The sequence below is a fragment of the Carcharodon carcharias genome, chromosome 2 (genome assembly GCF_017639515.1).
Source record: "Carcharodon carcharias isolate sCarCar2 chromosome 2, sCarCar2.pri, whole genome shotgun sequence".
NCBI lineage: Eukaryota > Metazoa > Chordata > Chondrichthyes > Lamniformes > Lamnidae > Carcharodon > Carcharodon carcharias.
This window is the reverse complement of record NC_054468.1, coordinates 136,861,424-136,879,212: the sequence shown is the minus strand read 5'-3', so window position 1 is coordinate 136,879,212 and position 17,789 is coordinate 136,861,424. Positions and strand designations below refer to the sequence as shown.

Sequence of the window (17,789 nt, the reverse complement as noted above, 5' to 3'; positions counted from 1 at the left end):
TTAAGTATTTATGCAATTTTCTTTTACAGGCTACTATTAAATCTTTATCTGCACCCTATCATGCTGTGAATTCCAAATCCTAACCACTTGTTAAGTAAAAAATGTTTACCTCATGTCTGGTTCTTTTGCAAGTCAACTTAAATCTGTGCCTTCTGGTTATCAACCTTTCAGCAATTGGAAAACCTTTATTTTTATTTACTCTTGTCTAAACCCTTCATGATTGTAAATAACTCCTACAAATATCCACTTAGCTTTCTCTGCTTCAAGATTGACCTGTACCTCTCTAGTCTGTAACTGTAGTGCCTCATCCCTCGAACCATTCGAGTTAATCTCTTCTGTCCCGTTTCCAAACCCTTCCTTCCAAAATGTGGTGCTCAGAATTGGACAGAAAACTCCAGTTGGGGGTGAACTAGAGTTTTACATAGGTTCAGCAGAACTTCCTGGCTTTTGTACTGTATGAGTGAGATTTTAACTCATTCAAAACTCACTCACTTGCACAGGGTTAAAATTGTGCCCTATATCTTTATTTATAAAGCCCAGGAGCCCATGTACTTTATTATTTGTTTTTATATTATCCTGCACCTTCAAAGATTTATGCAAAAGTACCCACTGGTCTCTCTCCTCTTGCACTGCTTTTAAAGTTGTGCTATTTGGCATTTATTGCCTCTCCTCATTCTTCCTACTAAAATGTATCTCCTTATTTCCATATTAAACTTAAGTCCATATTGAACTTTACCTGTCATGTGTCCACCCATTCCACCAGCCAGTCTATGTCCTCACTGTTTACTACATTTCTGACTTTCATGTCTTCTGCAGATTTTGATCTTATTCCTTGTACCCCCAGGTCCAATCATTAATGTATATCAAAGACAGCAGTGGTCCAAGTATTGACCATTGGGAAACTCCACTGTTTCCTTCCTCCGGTTCAAAAAACAGCTATTCACCATAACTCCTTGTTTTCTGTTCCTTAGCCTTTTTTCTGGATCCGTGCTACAACTGGCCCTTTGATCTCATGGGCTTCAATTTTGCTAACTAGCCTCATATGTGTTACTTGATCAAACATCAGCTGCTCTACCCTCACCCATCTTCTCTGTTACCTCATCAAAAAAATCAAGGGAGTTAGTCAAACACAATTTGCCTTTAAGAAACCTGTGTTGGCTTTGCTTTATCAGTGCATGCTTGCCTAATATAAATCTAAATTGTTGTTATCTTATGCCATTTCTGAATGCAAACTGCAGTTGATGACAAAGATTAATAGCTAGTGATGGTTGCATTGTCTGTGCAGGTCAACAGTTTCATTTCTGTCTGGCATGTTCACATATGTTCCGCTAACAATGCTCATTAGTTGCCCACAGAAATGTAAACATGAATATTTATTAAACAAGGTGTCAGCTGTGGCTCAGTGGTAAAACTCTCACCCCTGAGTCACAGGGTTATGCATTCATATTTATGGTGTGGGGCACTCCACTGGATTGCCAGCACAAAATTGAGGTGGCATCTTTCAGATGAGGTGTTAAACTGAGGCCCCTTCAAACCTATTGGGATGTAAAAGATCCCATGCCACTGTTTTGAAGAAGAGTGGGAGAGTTCTCCTGGCTCATATTTATTGCTCAACCAAACCCTAAAAAAATAGTTGATCTGGCCATTATCATACCACTGTTTATGAGATCTTCCTATATGTAAATTAGCTGCCCAGTTTCCTACATTACAACAGTGATTCCACTTCAAAAAGTATTCAATTGACTGTAAAGTGGGAAGTTCTGAGGTTGTGAAAGTCGCTGTTTAAATACAAGTCTTTTAAATTTTTAATACTATCTGCCCTAGCAAATATACTCTAACACTGGCATAGGAAACAAAATACAAAACAGAACTGAATCAGAGGGCACTGTCTCATTTTGGTTGTCACTTGCAAATTTTAATTTGCAGTTCAAAAAAGGGAAATCAACAACAAATAAATCTCCCTAAGTCATCGCCTCAGCTTTGCTCAATTGATTGCTTTCTCGCCTCTTAGCTGAAAGGGCGTATTTTCAAGATCAGCAGTCGGCATTGAGCATGTAACCTCAACTGGTATTTCAGTGCCATACTGAGAGTCCTGCCATTGGGGTGCCATCCATTATGTGAGACATTAAGTTGAGGTCTGACTGTCTTAGTGGGTGTTTGCAATCTGTTGACACTATTCAAAGATAAGTCGGAAGTTAACCTGGTGCTGGCCAATACTCTTACTGTCAATCAAAACAACAGAAAATAAACAGATTAGTCAGTTATTTAATCTCATTTGCTGTTTATGAGAAGTTGTCCTATGCAAAATGTCTACTATAATTATTCACCTAACAGCAGTGATTTCACTTGGAAAAAATAAAGAAAAACTTGCATTTATTTGCCTTTCATAATATCAGGAAATGCTAAAGTGTTTCATAGCCAATGAAATAGTTTTGAAGTGTAATAGAGGAAATAAATACAGCTGCCATTTTGCACAAGCAAGGTCCCTGAAATAAGGTGGAGGATGGTGGTGTAGTGGTAACGTCACTGGACTAGTAATCCAGAGCTCCATGCTCTGGGGGCATGGGTTCAAATCCCAAATGGCAGGTGCTGTAATTTAAATTCAATTAATAAATCTGGAATATAAAGCTAGTCTTATTAATGGTGACATGACAGCCATCATTGATTGTTGTAAAAACCCATCTGGTTCACAAATGTCCTATAAGAAAGGAAATGTGCCATCCTTACCTCGTCTGGCCAATATGTAACTCCAGACCCACAGCAGTGTGGTTGACAATTAACTGCCCTCTGATGGCCTAGCAAGCCACTCAGTTCAAGGGCAATTAAGGATGAGCAACAAATGCTAGCCTTGCCCATGATGCTGACATCCCATGAAAGAATAAAAAAAGGATAACGACCAGATAATTTGTTTTCTTTTGGTGTTCTTGATTGAGGAATAGCCATTGACTGTGAAAACTGTACTGCTCTTCTTCAAAATAGCACCATGTGATCTTTTACATCCACCTAAGACTGCAGGCAGGGCCACGGTTTAACATCTCATCTGAAAGACAGACGTCTGACAATGCAGCATTCGCCCAGTACTGTATTGGGTTTTGTGCTCAAGTTTCTGGAGCGGGACTTGAATTCACAATTGTCTGACTGAATGTAAGAGTGTTCCCCACTGAGCCATAGATGGCACTGAAAAAAGTACTTTTTGGCACTAGTCATGTTTTCATTTCCTCACTGTGCAATGTATGAAAGGGACAGTTGGATGCTAGGCCATCAGAGGACACATGGAGATAAGGCGATGTGTCCGTTTAGGGCTGGTTTCTGACTCCAAAATATAAATGGTACTAATAAAATCAGACCACAGAATAACATTCAAAACAAGAGCTTCATCACTCAACATATTATATTCCATTTGAGGTAAAGTGGATTAGATTTTTTAAAAATTAAATTGGTGTACGCAGCATGTTGACATATGCAAAAAGTATTAAATCAGAGCAGGAATGTTGCTTTCAGATATTGAATTTCAGCCAATATGCATACATTTAAATGCTTCTTTATATACAGGAAACAGCAGATCGAATTACTCTGAATAGATCAGTGTGAGCAGCTTACTTTCTGTGAAATAAGCACCTGCAAGGAAAGGTCAACCAGCACAGCTGTTTAGGCTTTAAATCATGTTATCCATACCCATTGTAATGATGCAGTTCTAGCACTTCACCATTGTTAAAGTGAAGTTGTTTCCATGATGATAAGCCCACTACTTGTTTGTACTCAGGGTTGCCTTGCCCTTCCAACCAGTCAGCCTGTCCCGGCTTTTTGAAGGAGCAATCCCCCGCTCTTTCAACAGAGTTCTGCAATTTTTCCCCCTTAGAGAATTATTCCAATTCCCTTTTGAACATTACTATTGAATCTGCTTCTGCAACATTTTCAAGCAGCGCATTCCAGATCAGAATAACTTGCTGTATAAATACAATTATCCTCATCTCACCTTTGGATTGTTTGTCAATTATCTTTAATCTGTGCCTTCCGGCTACTGACACTTCTGCCAGTGGGAACAGTTTCTCCTTATTTACTTGAACATCGCTATTAAATCTCCCCTTAGCCTGCTCTAAGGTGAACAATCCCATCTTCTCTACTCTTCATATAGGTGGAAGATGATTAGAGGCAGAACATCTTATGGGGATTGGTTTCTAACAAAGGCAAGCTCCTTGATGACATTTTTATTTTATTCTTTCTCTTTGACAGATACCCCTGATGTGGATATTTACTACACATTAAATGGCAGCAGACCTCAATTCTTGAAGAAACCAAGTTGTGGGGAGAGCTCCACCCTAAAGTACAAGAAACCATTCACATTGCAGGCAGGCAAAGGGACTATTAAAGCTTTGGCTGTTTCTAGGTAAATCTCCCAAATGTCTGTACAAGAAAAAAAAAATCCATTTGAGAGTATTTTTTACTGGTCAAAAAAAATCAGAGATTCATACAGCACAAAACAGGGCATCTGGCCCATCGTGCTGGCTGTTTATAAGAGCTTTCAAATTAATTTAACTCTCCTGCTCTTTCCCCTGGCCTATAACCTTTTCCTTTTGAAGTATGTATCCAATTTATTTTTCAAAATTATTATTGAATCAGCATCCACCACCCTTTCAGTCAGTGTATTCCAGATCATAGCAATTCATTGCAGAAAGCATTCTCCTCATTCCCCTCTGCAATTATTTCCCTCTGGTTTCTTCTGGTTACTTATCCTCCTGCCAGTGAAAATGGTTTCTCACTATTTACCATGTCAAAACCTTTCAGAATTTTGAACACCTTTATTAAATCTCCTCAACCATCTCTGCTCTCTAAGGAGAACTATCCCAGCTTCTCTAGTCTTTTTATGTAACTGAAGCCCCCCCATTCCTAGTACCTTTCTAGTAAATCTCCTCTGCACCCTCTCCAAGTCCTTGACATCTTTCCTAAAATATGGTGCTCACAATGGGATTCCAGCTGCGGCTTAATCAGTTATTTATAAAGTCTTAGGGAGGAATCTTCCCCCCCGCCCGTCTGCCCTCCCACCCCCGCCATCAGCAGGAATCGTTTCAGAAGATATGGTGGGGAATGAAAAATCAGTTTCCCGACGTCAGGAAACTAGGTCGGGATCATCCCCTCCTGATGTTCATGGTGGAAGCCACCTGAAGCTTAGCGGGAACCCACTTTGCATCTCATGCCTGCTCATTAAAAGCACAACAGACTGGAATCGTGTGTCCCAGTCAAATCTTCCACCCCGCCAGCGGGAATTCGCACCATTCTGAAACCCGACTGGACATTTGTGGCGTGCACCCAGCAAGGGAGAATTTTAAAGCTCTTGCATGGAGTTGAAGCTGTCTTCACCACTGGAGCTGGCTGCACGTATGGTGCGTAGAGAAAACACAAAGTTGGGCGGGTGTGGTGGATGCAAGACACAAAGGTGGAGAATGGTGGGTGCAAGACATGAAGGTGGGGGGGTGGTGGGTACATGACATGAAGTGGGGGATAGTGGGTGCAAAACACGAAGTTGGGAGGATGGTGGGTGCAAGACATGAAGAGGGAGTGCAGAGGAGAAGGGGGATCCTGAAGAAAAGAAGGGAAGGGCAGAGGAGATGAAAGCTGAGGTAGGTGTCTGGATGAGAACAAGAGAGGTAAGGAAGGCATGAAGTGGGGGGGAAAGACGGCATGAGTGGGAAAGGCAAGGGAAGGGAGGTGGGGTGTGACCAGAGTGCTTCAGAGGGAGGGTTCAGTTGAGCCGATGTTGGGATCCTGGAATGTTAGAACTGGGGGTGTTGGTGATTTGAGGGGATGGTAACTGTGAGAAGGAGAAGTGGGAAGTGTTAGGATGGGAGTGTCAGGGTCTTGATATGGCGGGTATAGTTCTCATCTGGGGTGTGATTGAGGGGGACAAGGATGGTAACGTGCATCACAGGAATAGGGAGGATCAGGGTGGGCATAGGAACTGTGACTGGGCTCAGTGGGGAGGGAAGTCATGGCCAAATTGACCATGATAGGGCCCAGGGTGATTGGGGGACATTCAAAGCTAATCGAGGGGAGAGCGAAGGTGACATTTGCAGGGTCGATGGTGATCTGTGAATGTTGGTAAATGATGGGGAGCGTAAAAGGTGGTGGAGACAGTTTGAAATGAAGCACGCACCATCCTGAGACAGAGCCAGCTCCAGACCAAGGCATTGTCATCGATGTTCAAGTGCAAAACATCGTTAGGTGGTGCGGGGCCTGCTCAAATGGTTGGAGTTAAAGGTCAGCACAACTGGACAACTAAGAGGAAACCCTAATAAACTTGTGGAGACTTTATGAGAGCTTTCTATTTGCTATTCCTCATCATTTGGCAAAGGCCACATGGCAGCTGGTCTGGCCCAGAGGGTCTCTCAATAACAAGATCCCAGCAAGGTGTAGAGCTGCCGTTCACTCTTAGCCATTGGCTATTTGCTCTTGGAGGAGTTAGGGAAGAAGGAGGTAAGGGAGGGAGGGGAATGGCAGCCAAGTCGCGACTGCAAACCTCCATCCTCCCTGGGGAATAGACCTGTGTGACAAGGGCCCTAGATATATGACCCTCCAAGGCGTGTGTCTCTGGGCTGGTGAAGGATGTAGGTGAATGCTGTGACAGTTGTACTGTTGAGAAGTCGTCCTCTTCCAAGGTCTCCTGTGGGCTGGGGCTGACTTCAGATGCTGAGGCTGGCCTCAGCCTCTTCTTGCTGGCACCTAGAATGGAGGGAGGAGAGAATTGACTGACTAGGCTGGCTCAAACTTGGCACTCATCAATCGCCTTGATGTTCCAAGGTTGTCTGGATTATTCATGTTTCCTCACTAGATGGTTGGTAGAGGCTGACCTAGCCCTCGGCCTCTCCTGCCAGCTCTGCTGCTCAAATTATGTGAGGTTTCTCAGCTCCAGCATTCCACCTCCCATCTTCTCTCCCTCTCTCCTGTTGTAGGCTATCTTCTGTATAAAGACAGGTGGATTGAGTCTGAGCATGTTGGATGAAAGAGCAGGTCAGAGACTGGGATTTCTGTGGCTACTAACTCACCTCCTGAGTCTCCAAAGCCTAAGCACTACCTATAAGATATAAGTTAGGAATGTGATGGAATACTCTCTACTTGCCTGGATGAGTGCAGTTCAAAGAACACTGAAGAGCTGGACACCATCCAGGACCAAACAGCCTACTTGATTGGCACCCCATTCACCACTTTAACATCTACTCCCTCCATCACCGACGCACAGTGGCGGCCATGTGTACCATCGTCAAGATGCACTGCAGCAATTCACCGGCTCTTTTGATAGCACCTTCCAAAGCTGCTACCTGTACCACCTAGAAGGACAAGGGCAGCAGGTGCATGGGAACATCACCGCCTGCAATTCCCCTCCAAGCCATACACCATCCTGACTTGGAACTGCATGGCTGTTGCTTCACTATCACTGGGTCAAAATCCTGGAAGCCCCTCCCTAACAGCACTGTAGGAGTCTCCATATCAAATGGACTGCAGCGGTTCAATAAGGCAGCTCACCACCACCTTCTCAAGGGCGATTAGGCATGGACAACAAAAATGCTGGCTTAGCCATGTCCCATGACAGAATACTAGAAGTTTAGTGCTGACGTGAGTTTGGAGTGAGTAGAAGTTTGACTTACCCAAGTGAAGCAGATGAGATCATTACACTGCAGGACGGTCCTCCTTTGGTGTACACAGGCACCGACTGTCCTGGCAATCCCCTCCCAGGCTACTATGGTCAGACAGGAGACCCTCCTGTGGCCATCCCTTGGAAAGAAGACCTACCACCTTTCCTCAACGGCCAAGAGGAGAGTTTCCAGGGAGGCATCACTGAACCAGGGGCCAAAGCTTGTTGTCTTCTCGACATTTTCACGGTCTCCAAAGGCCCTGGAACAGTGAGTGAATAGCTGTCTGGGTGTCTTTTAAATATGGTACCTGGACACGACATCGGGGGCAGCCAACTTCCTGCCTGATCATGCCACGAGATTCTATGTGAACCTCATGGCTACATAATTAATTAGCTAAACATTGTGTGATTTGGTGGGTTTACCTGCTACGCACTCTCGCTGGCGTCCCTCCGACTTCCTATTCCCGTCAAGGGACTTAGTCCTGGAGTGGAAGATTCTACTCCTAGTGTAACTTCCTTGATTATGTACTCTGCCTCTATTTATAAAGTCCAGGATCCTGTATGCACTTTTAACCTTTCTCAGCTTGTGCTGTCACATTCAAAGATCTGTATTTGGAAACTCCCACACCTCCCTGTGCATTCTTTTTGAAATTGTATAGTTTTGTTTATATTGCTCCTCCTCTTCCTGTCAAAATGTATTATTTTATACTTCTCTGCATTAAATTACATCTGCCGTGTGTCTGTCCTCCTGAAGTCTGGTTCTATGCTTTTCACAGCATACTACTTTTCCAAGTTTTGTGTCATCTGCAAAATTTCTGTTGACTATTAGAGATGGCCGAGAGAGTGGTGTGGTGACCAAGGTGTTTCTTGTGGAGTATGTACAGCTCAATACAGTGGAGGTATTGGAAGATGATGATCAGAATTTTCTGCAAGATTATGCAAAGGAGCTTTCCAGACAGGTGAGTGGGTGTAGTAGTGTACGGTAGGTAGGTTGCATGTTCCAAGTGCTGGAGTGAGAATTGGGTATTCCTGAACAGGTTCATAGAAATTAATTGATTTTTTGTGGGAATCTAAGAATAATCTGTGAGAGATTCTTCTAACGTTGGCTCCCTGTTTGTCCACATCCTTAATGTAATGATGAAGGTAGTATACAGAAAGCTGTATAATTACTAAATCTAACAGCCTGCAATATCGGAACATAGGAACAGGAATAGGCCATTCAGTCCCTTGAATCTGTTCCACTATTCTGTAAGGCCATGGCTGAGCTGTGTCTCAGCTCCATTTCTCCCTGCCTTACTGAACAAGAGTCTTGAAAATTTCAATTGATCCAATATCATCAGCCTTTTGTGGGAAAATTCCTCTGCCCCTTGTGTGGAAAAAGACTACTATAACAATTCCAATATCTTTAATAATGGAGATCATAGAAAGAGAGTTAAGCATGGAAAACATCAATTTTTTAAAACAAAAACAGAATTACCTGGAAAAACTCAGCAGGTCCAGCAGCATTGGCGGAGAAGAAAAGAGTTGACGTTTCGAGTCCTCATGACCCTTCAACAGAACCTCATGAGGACTCGAAACGTCAACTCTTTTCTTCTCCGCCGATGCTGCTGGACCTGCTGAGTTTTTCCAGGTAAGTCTGTTTTTGTTATGGATTTCCAGCATCTGCAGTTTTTTGTTTTTATCAATTTTTTAAAGTTGAATCCAGAAGATTTAATCAAATGATCAGTTCAACCAAAACCATAAACACTCTGTATACAATGCTGATTTGATTTCTGTAATGTGTTTCTAAGATTAGGTAGGTATGTGTGTGCAGTATTAACAACAGATTAGGAACACAGTGGAGCAAAGTAGACTGATCTTTACTTGAGCTTATACCACAATTTAATGAGATCACAGTTGATCTGTGTCCTAACTCTACTCGCTGTGGCTCGACATCCATTAATACTCTTGACTAGCAAAAATTTATTGATTTTGGACCTAAAATGATTACCATATGTAATTGTGTAAAAGTCGAGTTTTTGAAACCAAATTTTTAGGCAAAAAGTAAGGGGTCAACTTATACACGAGTAATATTTTCGAAGTGGTTAAATCCATGCATGTTTTTGGGTATGACAAGGGGGAAACCACACTCATTGCCATATTCCAATTTAAGCTACAAACTACAAAATATTTACAAGGTTGAAGATTCAATGAGAATCCAAACTCTCTGCTCATCTATGCTTATGTTTTGATGGTAGCTGTACAATGCTCATTTGCTACCCTCCCATTTCCAGTGTGGAAGTGCTGATATTGACACTGTCCCAATGGTTACATGTGCGTCAGACACCAGGGCTGACGGAATGTGCATGACCCGATTGGCGCCATTTTGGAAAGAAGTGAAGCAGTGAGAGAGTCTGGCAGGATAGCGGTGAGATAAAGAGACTCTGGCAGGTAAGCAGCAAGATAGAGTCTGGCAGGATAGCGGCGAGATAGAGTCTGGCAGGCAAGCAGCGGGATAGAGAGAGTCTGGCAGGATAGTGGTGAGTGAGAGAGTGTCGGGCAGAGAAGCAGCAAGAGAGGAACAGTCGGGCAGGAAAACGGTGAGACAGAGAGTGGCAGGGAAGCGGTGAGAGAGTAAGAGAGTCTGGCAGGAATGCAATGAGAGAGAGTCAGGCAGGAAAGCGGCAATAGAGAGTGAGAGAATCGGGCAGGAAAGTGGCGGGAGAGAGAGTCAGTGAGAGAGAGAGAGAGTCTGGCAGAAAAGCGGTGAGGGGAGAGAGAGTCTGGCAGGGAAGCGCTGAACGAGAGAGGCAGGGAAGCGGCAAGAGAGAGAATCTGACAGGGAAGTGTCGAGAGAGAGAGTCAGCAAGAGGGAGAGAATTGGCCTGCGGAAGAGGCGGCGAGTGGGTGCTAAGTAGGAAGGGTTCGAATCTTTTGACCAAAAGTTGGGCATCGACATTTTTAAAATTCATTCACAGGATGTGGGTGTCACTGACTAGCCTAGAATTTATTGCCCATCCCTAATTGCCCTTGAGAAGGTGGTGCTGAGCTGCCCTCTTGAACTGCATGAGTCCCTATGATGTTGGTACACCCACAGTGCTGATAGGGAGGGAGTTCCAGGATTTTGACCCAGCGACAGTCAAGGAACGGTGATACATTTCCAAGTCAGGGTGGCGAGTGGCTTGGAGGGGACCTTCCAGGTGGTGGTGTTCCCATGTATCTGCTGCCCTTGTCCTTCTAGATGATAGTGTTCGTGGGTTTGGAAGGTGATGCCTAAGGAGCCTTGGTGAGCTTCTGCAGTGCATCTTGCAGATGTACATACTGCAGCCACTGTTTGTTGGTGGTGGAGGGAGTAACTGTTTGTGGAAGGGGTGCCGATCAAGCGGGCTGCTTTTTCTTGGAAGGTGTCAAGCTTCTTGAATGTTGTTGGAGCTGCACTCATCCAGTTAAGTGGGAAGTATTCCATCACATTCCTGACAAGTGCCCTGTAAATGGTGGACAAGCTTTGGTGAGACAGGAAGTGAGTTACTCATCGAATCAGTCCATGTCCAAATGCAGCAAGACCTGGACAATATCCAGGCTTGGGCTGACAAGTGGCAAATAACATTCACGCCACACAAGCGCCAGGAAAGAGAGAATCCAACTATCACCCCTTGATGTTCAATGGCATTACCATCACTGAATCCCCCACTATCAACATCTTGGGGGTTACCATTGACCAGAAACTGAACCGGATTAGCCATATAAATACTATGGTTACAAGAGCAAGTTTGAGGCTAGGAATTGTGCGAGGAGTAACTCACCTGCTGACTCTCCAATGCCTGACCACCATCTACAAGGCACAAATAAGGAGTGTGATGGAATACTCCCCACTTGACTGGATGAGTGCAGCTATCACAACACTCAAGAAGCTTGACACTGTCCAGGACAAAGCAGCCGGTTTGATTGGCACCCCTTCCACAAACATTCACTCCCACCACCACTGACGCACAGTAGCAGCAGTGTGTACCATCTACAAGATGCACTGCAGGAATTCACCAAGGCTCCTTCGACAGCACTTTCCAATCCCACAACCACTAGCATCTAGAAGGACAAGGGCAGCAGATAGATGGGAACACCACCACCTAGAAGTTCCCCTCCAAGTCACTCACCATTCTGACTTGGAAGTATGTTGCCATTCCTTCACTGCCGCTGGGTCAAAATCCTGGAACTGCCTCCCTAACAGCATTGTGGATGTACCTATACAACATGGACTGTAGCAGTTCAAGAAGCCAGCTCAGCACCACCTTCTCAAGGGCTACTAGGGATGGCCAATAAATGCTGGCCCAACCAGCGAAGCCCACATCCCGTGATTGAATAAAAAAAAGGATTCCTAGCCTTTGACCTGCTTTTGTAGCTACAGTATTTTTATGGCTAGTCTGGTTCAGTTTCTGGGTATTGGTAACCCCCAGGATGTTGATAGTGGGAGATTCAGCAGTGGTAATGCTATTGAATGTCAAGGGACGATGGTTAGATTCTCTCTTGTTGACCAGAAACTTAACTGGACCAGCCACATAGATGCAATGACTACAAGATCAAGTCAGAAGCTGGGAACTCTGCAGCGAGAAACACAAAGGCATTCCACCATCTACAAGCCACAAGTCAGGAATGTGATGGAATGCTTACTTCTTGCCTGGTTGGGTACAACCCCAATAACATTCAAGAAGCTCAACACAGTTTATAAAAAAGCTGCCCACTTGATTGACATTCATCCACCACCTTAAGCATTCACTCCCTCCATCGTTGCAGCAGTGTGTACCATCTACAAAACGCACTGCAGCAATTTACCAAGGCTCCTTCAATAGCACCTTCCAAACCCTATCTCTTTACCACCTGTAAGGACAACTGCAGCAGATGCATGGGGAGAGGAACAGAGTTAGCTTTTTAGTTTGCAGGCCATTCATCACAATTGGAAAAAGTCAAAAGTAACAGATTAGCAAGTGTGGAGGCAGGGCTTTACAAATCTTACTAATCAGCTCAAATTTTTCTTAGCGTTCAATTATTCTGTCCTTAATTATAGTTTCCAATAGCTCCTTTCTCCACAACCATTGTTAGGCTAACATGTCTATAATTTCCTGTGTTTTTTTTCTCTCTCTCAACTTTCATAATGACCAGTTAATATACTTTTGATGTTGGTTGAAGGATAAATATTGGCCAAGATAATGAGGAAACTCTCCTGTTGTTCTTTGAAAAATAACTTGTAGGATTTTTTTTGTCCACAGACTGATTTAATGTCTCATTTGAAAGGTGGCACTTCCAAAAGTGCAGCACTTCCATAGTACCACACTGCAGTGTCAGCCTGAATTATTTGCTCAAGTTGCTGATGTGGGATTTGAACCTTTGACTTTCTGACTCAGACGAGAGTGCTACCACTGAGCTATGGCTATGTGGTGAGCATGCTGATGTCAGTTAGGCCATTAAAGCTCTGCCCTTAGCCATAGGATACCTGGACACAGGCTGCATTCCTGCTCCAAATAGGTTATCCTCAAGGACGGAAGGTGAGGACTGAATACGAACCCACTATGTTGGTTGAGTTGCATGCAAAAACTCTTTCTCTATGCTAAGACATGGAGCTTGGTCATTTGAGCAAACTTTTGCAGTCAGTTACAGAACCGTACCCCAGCAATGAATTATCACTTTCAGGTGGTCACCATAGACTATTCATTTCACAAAATTTGAGTCACCTTTCTGCACAGGCAAGTTGTATCTTAACCTTGCACCAAGTATATCTTTTAACAAATGATCTTATTGTTTTAGGAGACTCTAGAGGGGTTGGGACCCCACACAGCCACATTCAGTACAACTCTGAACAAGGAAAGCAAGCATGCCTGGGAAGAGACAATACAAAAAATTCCTGGTAAGCAATTTCAGGAATTTGATGGTTTAATCTTGCAGAGCTCTTTTACATGCTAGTTTATATGACTTCAGCATTGAGGGAGTTTTTTTTATTCGTTCATAGGCCAGCATTTATTGCCCATTCCTAATTGCCCTTGAGAATGCGGTGGTGAGCTGCCTTCTTGAACCACTGCAGTCTATGTGTTGTAGGAACACCCATTGTGCTGATAGGAAGGGAGTCCCAGGATTTTGACACAGCAACAGTGAAGGTATGGCAATATAGTTCCAAGTCAGGATGGTGTGTAGCTTGGAGGGGAACTTGCAGATGGTGGTGTTCCCATGCATCTGTTGCCTTTATCCTTCTAGGTGGTAGTGATTGTGGGTTTGGAAGATGTTGTTGAAGGAGTTTTGGTGAGTTGCTGCAGTGCACCTTGTAGATAGTACATACTGCTGCCACTGTGTGTGCCTGTGATGGAGAGAGTGAATATTTATTGTGGTGGATGGGGTGCCAATCAAGCGGGCTGTTTTGTCTGGATGATGTCGACTTCTTGAATGTTGTGGGAGCTGCATTCATCCAGGCAAGTGGGGAGTATTCCATCACACTCCTGATTGTGCCTTGTAAATGGTGGACAGGCTTTGGGGAGTCAGGAGGTGAGTTACTCTCTGCAGAATTCCCAGCCTCTGATCTGCTTTTGTAGCCACAGTATTTATGTGGTTGGTCCAGTTCAGTTTCTGGTCAATGGTAACCCCCCATGATGTTGATAGTGGAGGATTCAGCAGTAGTAATGCCATTGAATGTCATGGGGAGATGGTTAGATTCTCTCTTGCTGGAGATGGTCATTGCCTGGCACTCGTGTGGCACAAATATTACTTGCCACTTATCAGCCCAAGCCTGAATATTGTCCAGGTCTTGCTGCACACAGGCATGGACTGCTTCAGTATGTGAGGAGTCGTGAGTGGTGCTGAACATTGTGCAATCATCAGCGAACATCCCCACTTCTGACCTTATGATGGAGGGAAGTTATTAATAAAACAGTTGAAGATGGTTGGGCCTAGGATACTACCCTGAGGAACTCCTGCAGTGATGTCTTGGAGCTGAGACGATTGACCTCCAAACCCACAACCATCTTCCTTTATGCCAGGTATAATTCCAACCAGTGGAAAGTTTTCCCCCTAATTCCCATTGACTAGCTTTTAATTCCAGACTTTTTAATTGAATTCAAATTCCACCAGCTGCCAATGACATTGTCTATGCCACCACCTCCTCATAAAACAGTGCTGGACTATTGAAAATGCTCCCTTTTGTTCGAATCATTTAACAGTAGCGCTAACTTGAGTTTATAAAGCCCCTTTAACAGGAGCATTATATAACAAAATTTGATATTGAGCCAGATAAAGCCAGAAGTCGTAGTAACCCTGAGGATTCGTATGTTTTTAGAATACAGTAAAGGAAGACCAAGAAACTGGTAAAGAAAGGGAGAATAGAATATGAATGCAATCTAGCAAAAAAACGTAAAAATGGACTGTAAAAGCTATTGGTATGAAAAAAGGAAGCGTTCGGCTGAGGCGAATGCGGGTCCATTACAGGCAGAGTCAGGAGAATTCATAATGGGGAATAGAGAAATGGCAGAGAAGCTAAATGGTTACTCTGTGTCTGTTTTCGCTGAGGAAGATACAGGAAATCTCCCAGATTTAGAGATCCAGGGGAACAGGGAGAATGAGGAGTTGAAGGAAATTAGTATAAATAAGAAGGTTAAATTGGAGAAATTAATGGGTCTGAAAGTTGATAAGTCCCCAGGACCTGATATTCTGCATCCCAGGGTGTTGAAAGAGGTAGCTATAGAGATAGTAGATACATTGGTGATCATTTTCCAAAATTCCATCGATTTTGGAATGGTTTCTGAAGATTGGAAGGTAGCAAATGCCAATCCACTATTTAAGAAGGGAGAGAGAGAGAAAACAGGGAACTACAGATCTGTTAGCCTTACATCAGTAGTAGGGAAAATGTTAGAATCTGTTATAAAGGATGTGATAAATGGATACTTAGATAATCATGATCTGATTGGGCAGAGTCAGCATGGATTTGCGAATGGGAGTGGTTTGACGAACTTGTTGGACTTTTTTGAGGATGTTTCTAACAAAATTGGTAAAGGAGAGTCGATGGATGTAGTATACTTGGATTTTCAGAAGGCTTTTGAATAAAGTCCCCCACAGGAGGTTGATTAACAAAATAAAAGCACATAGGATAGGAGGCAATATACTGGCATGGATTAAGGATTGGCTAATAGGCAGAAAACAGAGAGTAGGAATAAATAGGTCATTCTCACATTGGCAGGCTGTGACTAGTGGGGAACCACAAGGATCAATACTTATATCAATGATTTGGATGTGGGGACAAAATGTAATATTTCCAAATTCGCGGTTGATAAGAAGCTAGGCGGGAGTGTGTGTTGTGAGGAAGATGTAAAGCGGCTACAGGAGGATTTGGACAGGCTTAGTGAGTGGACAAGAGCATGGCAGATGGAATATAATGTGGGAAAAAGTGAGGATATCCACTTTGGTAGAAGGAACAGAAGTGCAGAGTATTTCCTAAATTGTAAGAGATTAGAAAGTGTAGATGTACAAAGGGACCTGGGTGTCCTTGTCCATAAATCACTGAAAGCTAACATGCAGGTGCAGCAGGCAATTAGGAAGGCTAATGAAATGTTAGCCTTTGTCGCAAGAGGATTGGAGTACAGGAGTAGTGAAGTGTTGCTTCAATTGTATGGAAGCTTAGTTACACTGCACCTGGAGTACTGTGTGCAGTTTTGGTCCTCTTACCTCAGAAAGGATATTATTGCTGTAGAAGGAGTGTGACGAAGGTTCACCAACTTGTTCTGGTGATGGCAGGTACTGTCTTATGAAGAGAGGTTGGGCACACTGGGCCTGTATTCTCTAGAGTTTCGAAGAATGAGAGGTGATCTCATTGAAACCTACAATATACTTAAAGGAATAGACAGGGTAGATGCAGGTAAGATATTTCCCCTGGTTGGGGAGTCTAGAACCAGGGGACACAATTTCAAAATAAGGGGAAAACCATTAAGGACCGAGATGAGGAGAAATTTCTTTACTCAGAGGGTTGTGGATCTTTGGAATTCTCTACCCCAGAGGGCCGTGGAAGCTCAGTCATTGAGTATGTTTAAGGTAGAGATTGATAGATTCCTGATTAACATTAACGTAAAGAATTGTGGGGATAGTGTGGGTAAAAGGCACTGAAGTGTTCGATCAGCCATGATAGTATTGAATAGCGGAGCAGGCTCGATGGGCTGAATGGCCTTCTCTTGTTCCTGGGTTCCTATAAAGAGATATTAGGGCAGGTGACTAAAATCCTGGTTAAAGAGACTAATTTTGAGGAGTACATTAAAGGAAGAAAAAGACATAAAGAGGTGGAGAGATTTAGGGAGGGAATTCCAGACCTTTGGGCTTTGGCAGCCAAAGACACGGCCATCAATGGCGGAGCATTGAAATCCAGGGATGCTGCAGAGCCCAGAATTAGAGAATATCTTGGTGGGTTGTAAGGCTGGTGGATAATACAGAGATAAGGAGGGGGTGAGGCTATTAAGTGATTTAAAAACAAGGATGAGAATTTAAAAAATTTGGCACTGCTTAACCGAGAGCCAATGGGTAAATGGGACTTGGTGCGAGTTAAGACATGAGCAGCAGAGTTTGCATGACCTCAAGTTTATAGAACATGGGATGCCAGCCAGGAGAGAATTGAAATAATTTTCTAGCGGTATCGAAGGCATGGATGAAGACTTCAGTAGCATATGAATTGAGGCAGAGGTGGAGTCAGGTGACGTTACTGAGGTGGAAAGAGCTGGTCTTAGTAATTGTTGGATATGTGGTTGGAAGCTTGTCTCAGGGTTAATTATGACACCAAGATTGCAAATGGCCTGGTTCAGCCTCACAGTTGCCAGGGAGTGCGGTGGAGTTAGTGGCTAGAGAATAAAGTTTGTGGAGGAACAAAACACAATGACTTCAGTCTTCCCAATATTTAGCTGGAGGAAATTTCTGCTCATCCAGTACTGGATATTGGATGAGCAGCCTGACAGTTTAGAGTCAGTGGGAGGTGTTGGTCGACTGAGGTGGTCATGAGGTAGAATTAGGTTTTATCACCGTAACAGGTAGAAATTGATGCTAGACACAGAAACTAAGGTTCTCTCTGCCATCTCAAATTCCCACAGTATTATTTTGAAGAAGAGCAGGGAATTCTCCCCGATGCCTTGGCCAATAATAATATATATAGTGCAAGAGAATAACTAGGGAAAGA

At 43.6% G+C, this 17,789-nt stretch overlaps 1 protein-coding gene across 6 annotated transcripts in view; it reads left to right on the top strand.

Annotated features, from left to right (window-relative positions):
• Nucleotides 1-17,789, top strand: part of dzank1 (double zinc ribbon and ankyrin repeat domains 1) — a 131,901-nt gene that overhangs the window by 4,140 nt on the left and 109,972 nt on the right. For all 6 annotated transcript variants that reach the window (XR_005941732.1, XM_041177442.1, XM_041177458.1 and 3 more), the window contains exons 3-5: nucleotides 4,234-4,387; nucleotides 8,457-8,586; nucleotides 13,403-13,502. Coding sequence is in view for 5 of the 6 variants with exons in the window: in XM_041177442.1 (XP_041033376.1) it covers nucleotides 4,234-4,387; nucleotides 8,457-8,586; nucleotides 13,403-13,502 (384 nt within the window). In the remaining variant the exon portion in view is untranslated. The remainder of the gene's footprint in view (nucleotides 1-4,233; nucleotides 4,388-8,456; nucleotides 8,587-13,402; nucleotides 13,503-17,789) is intronic.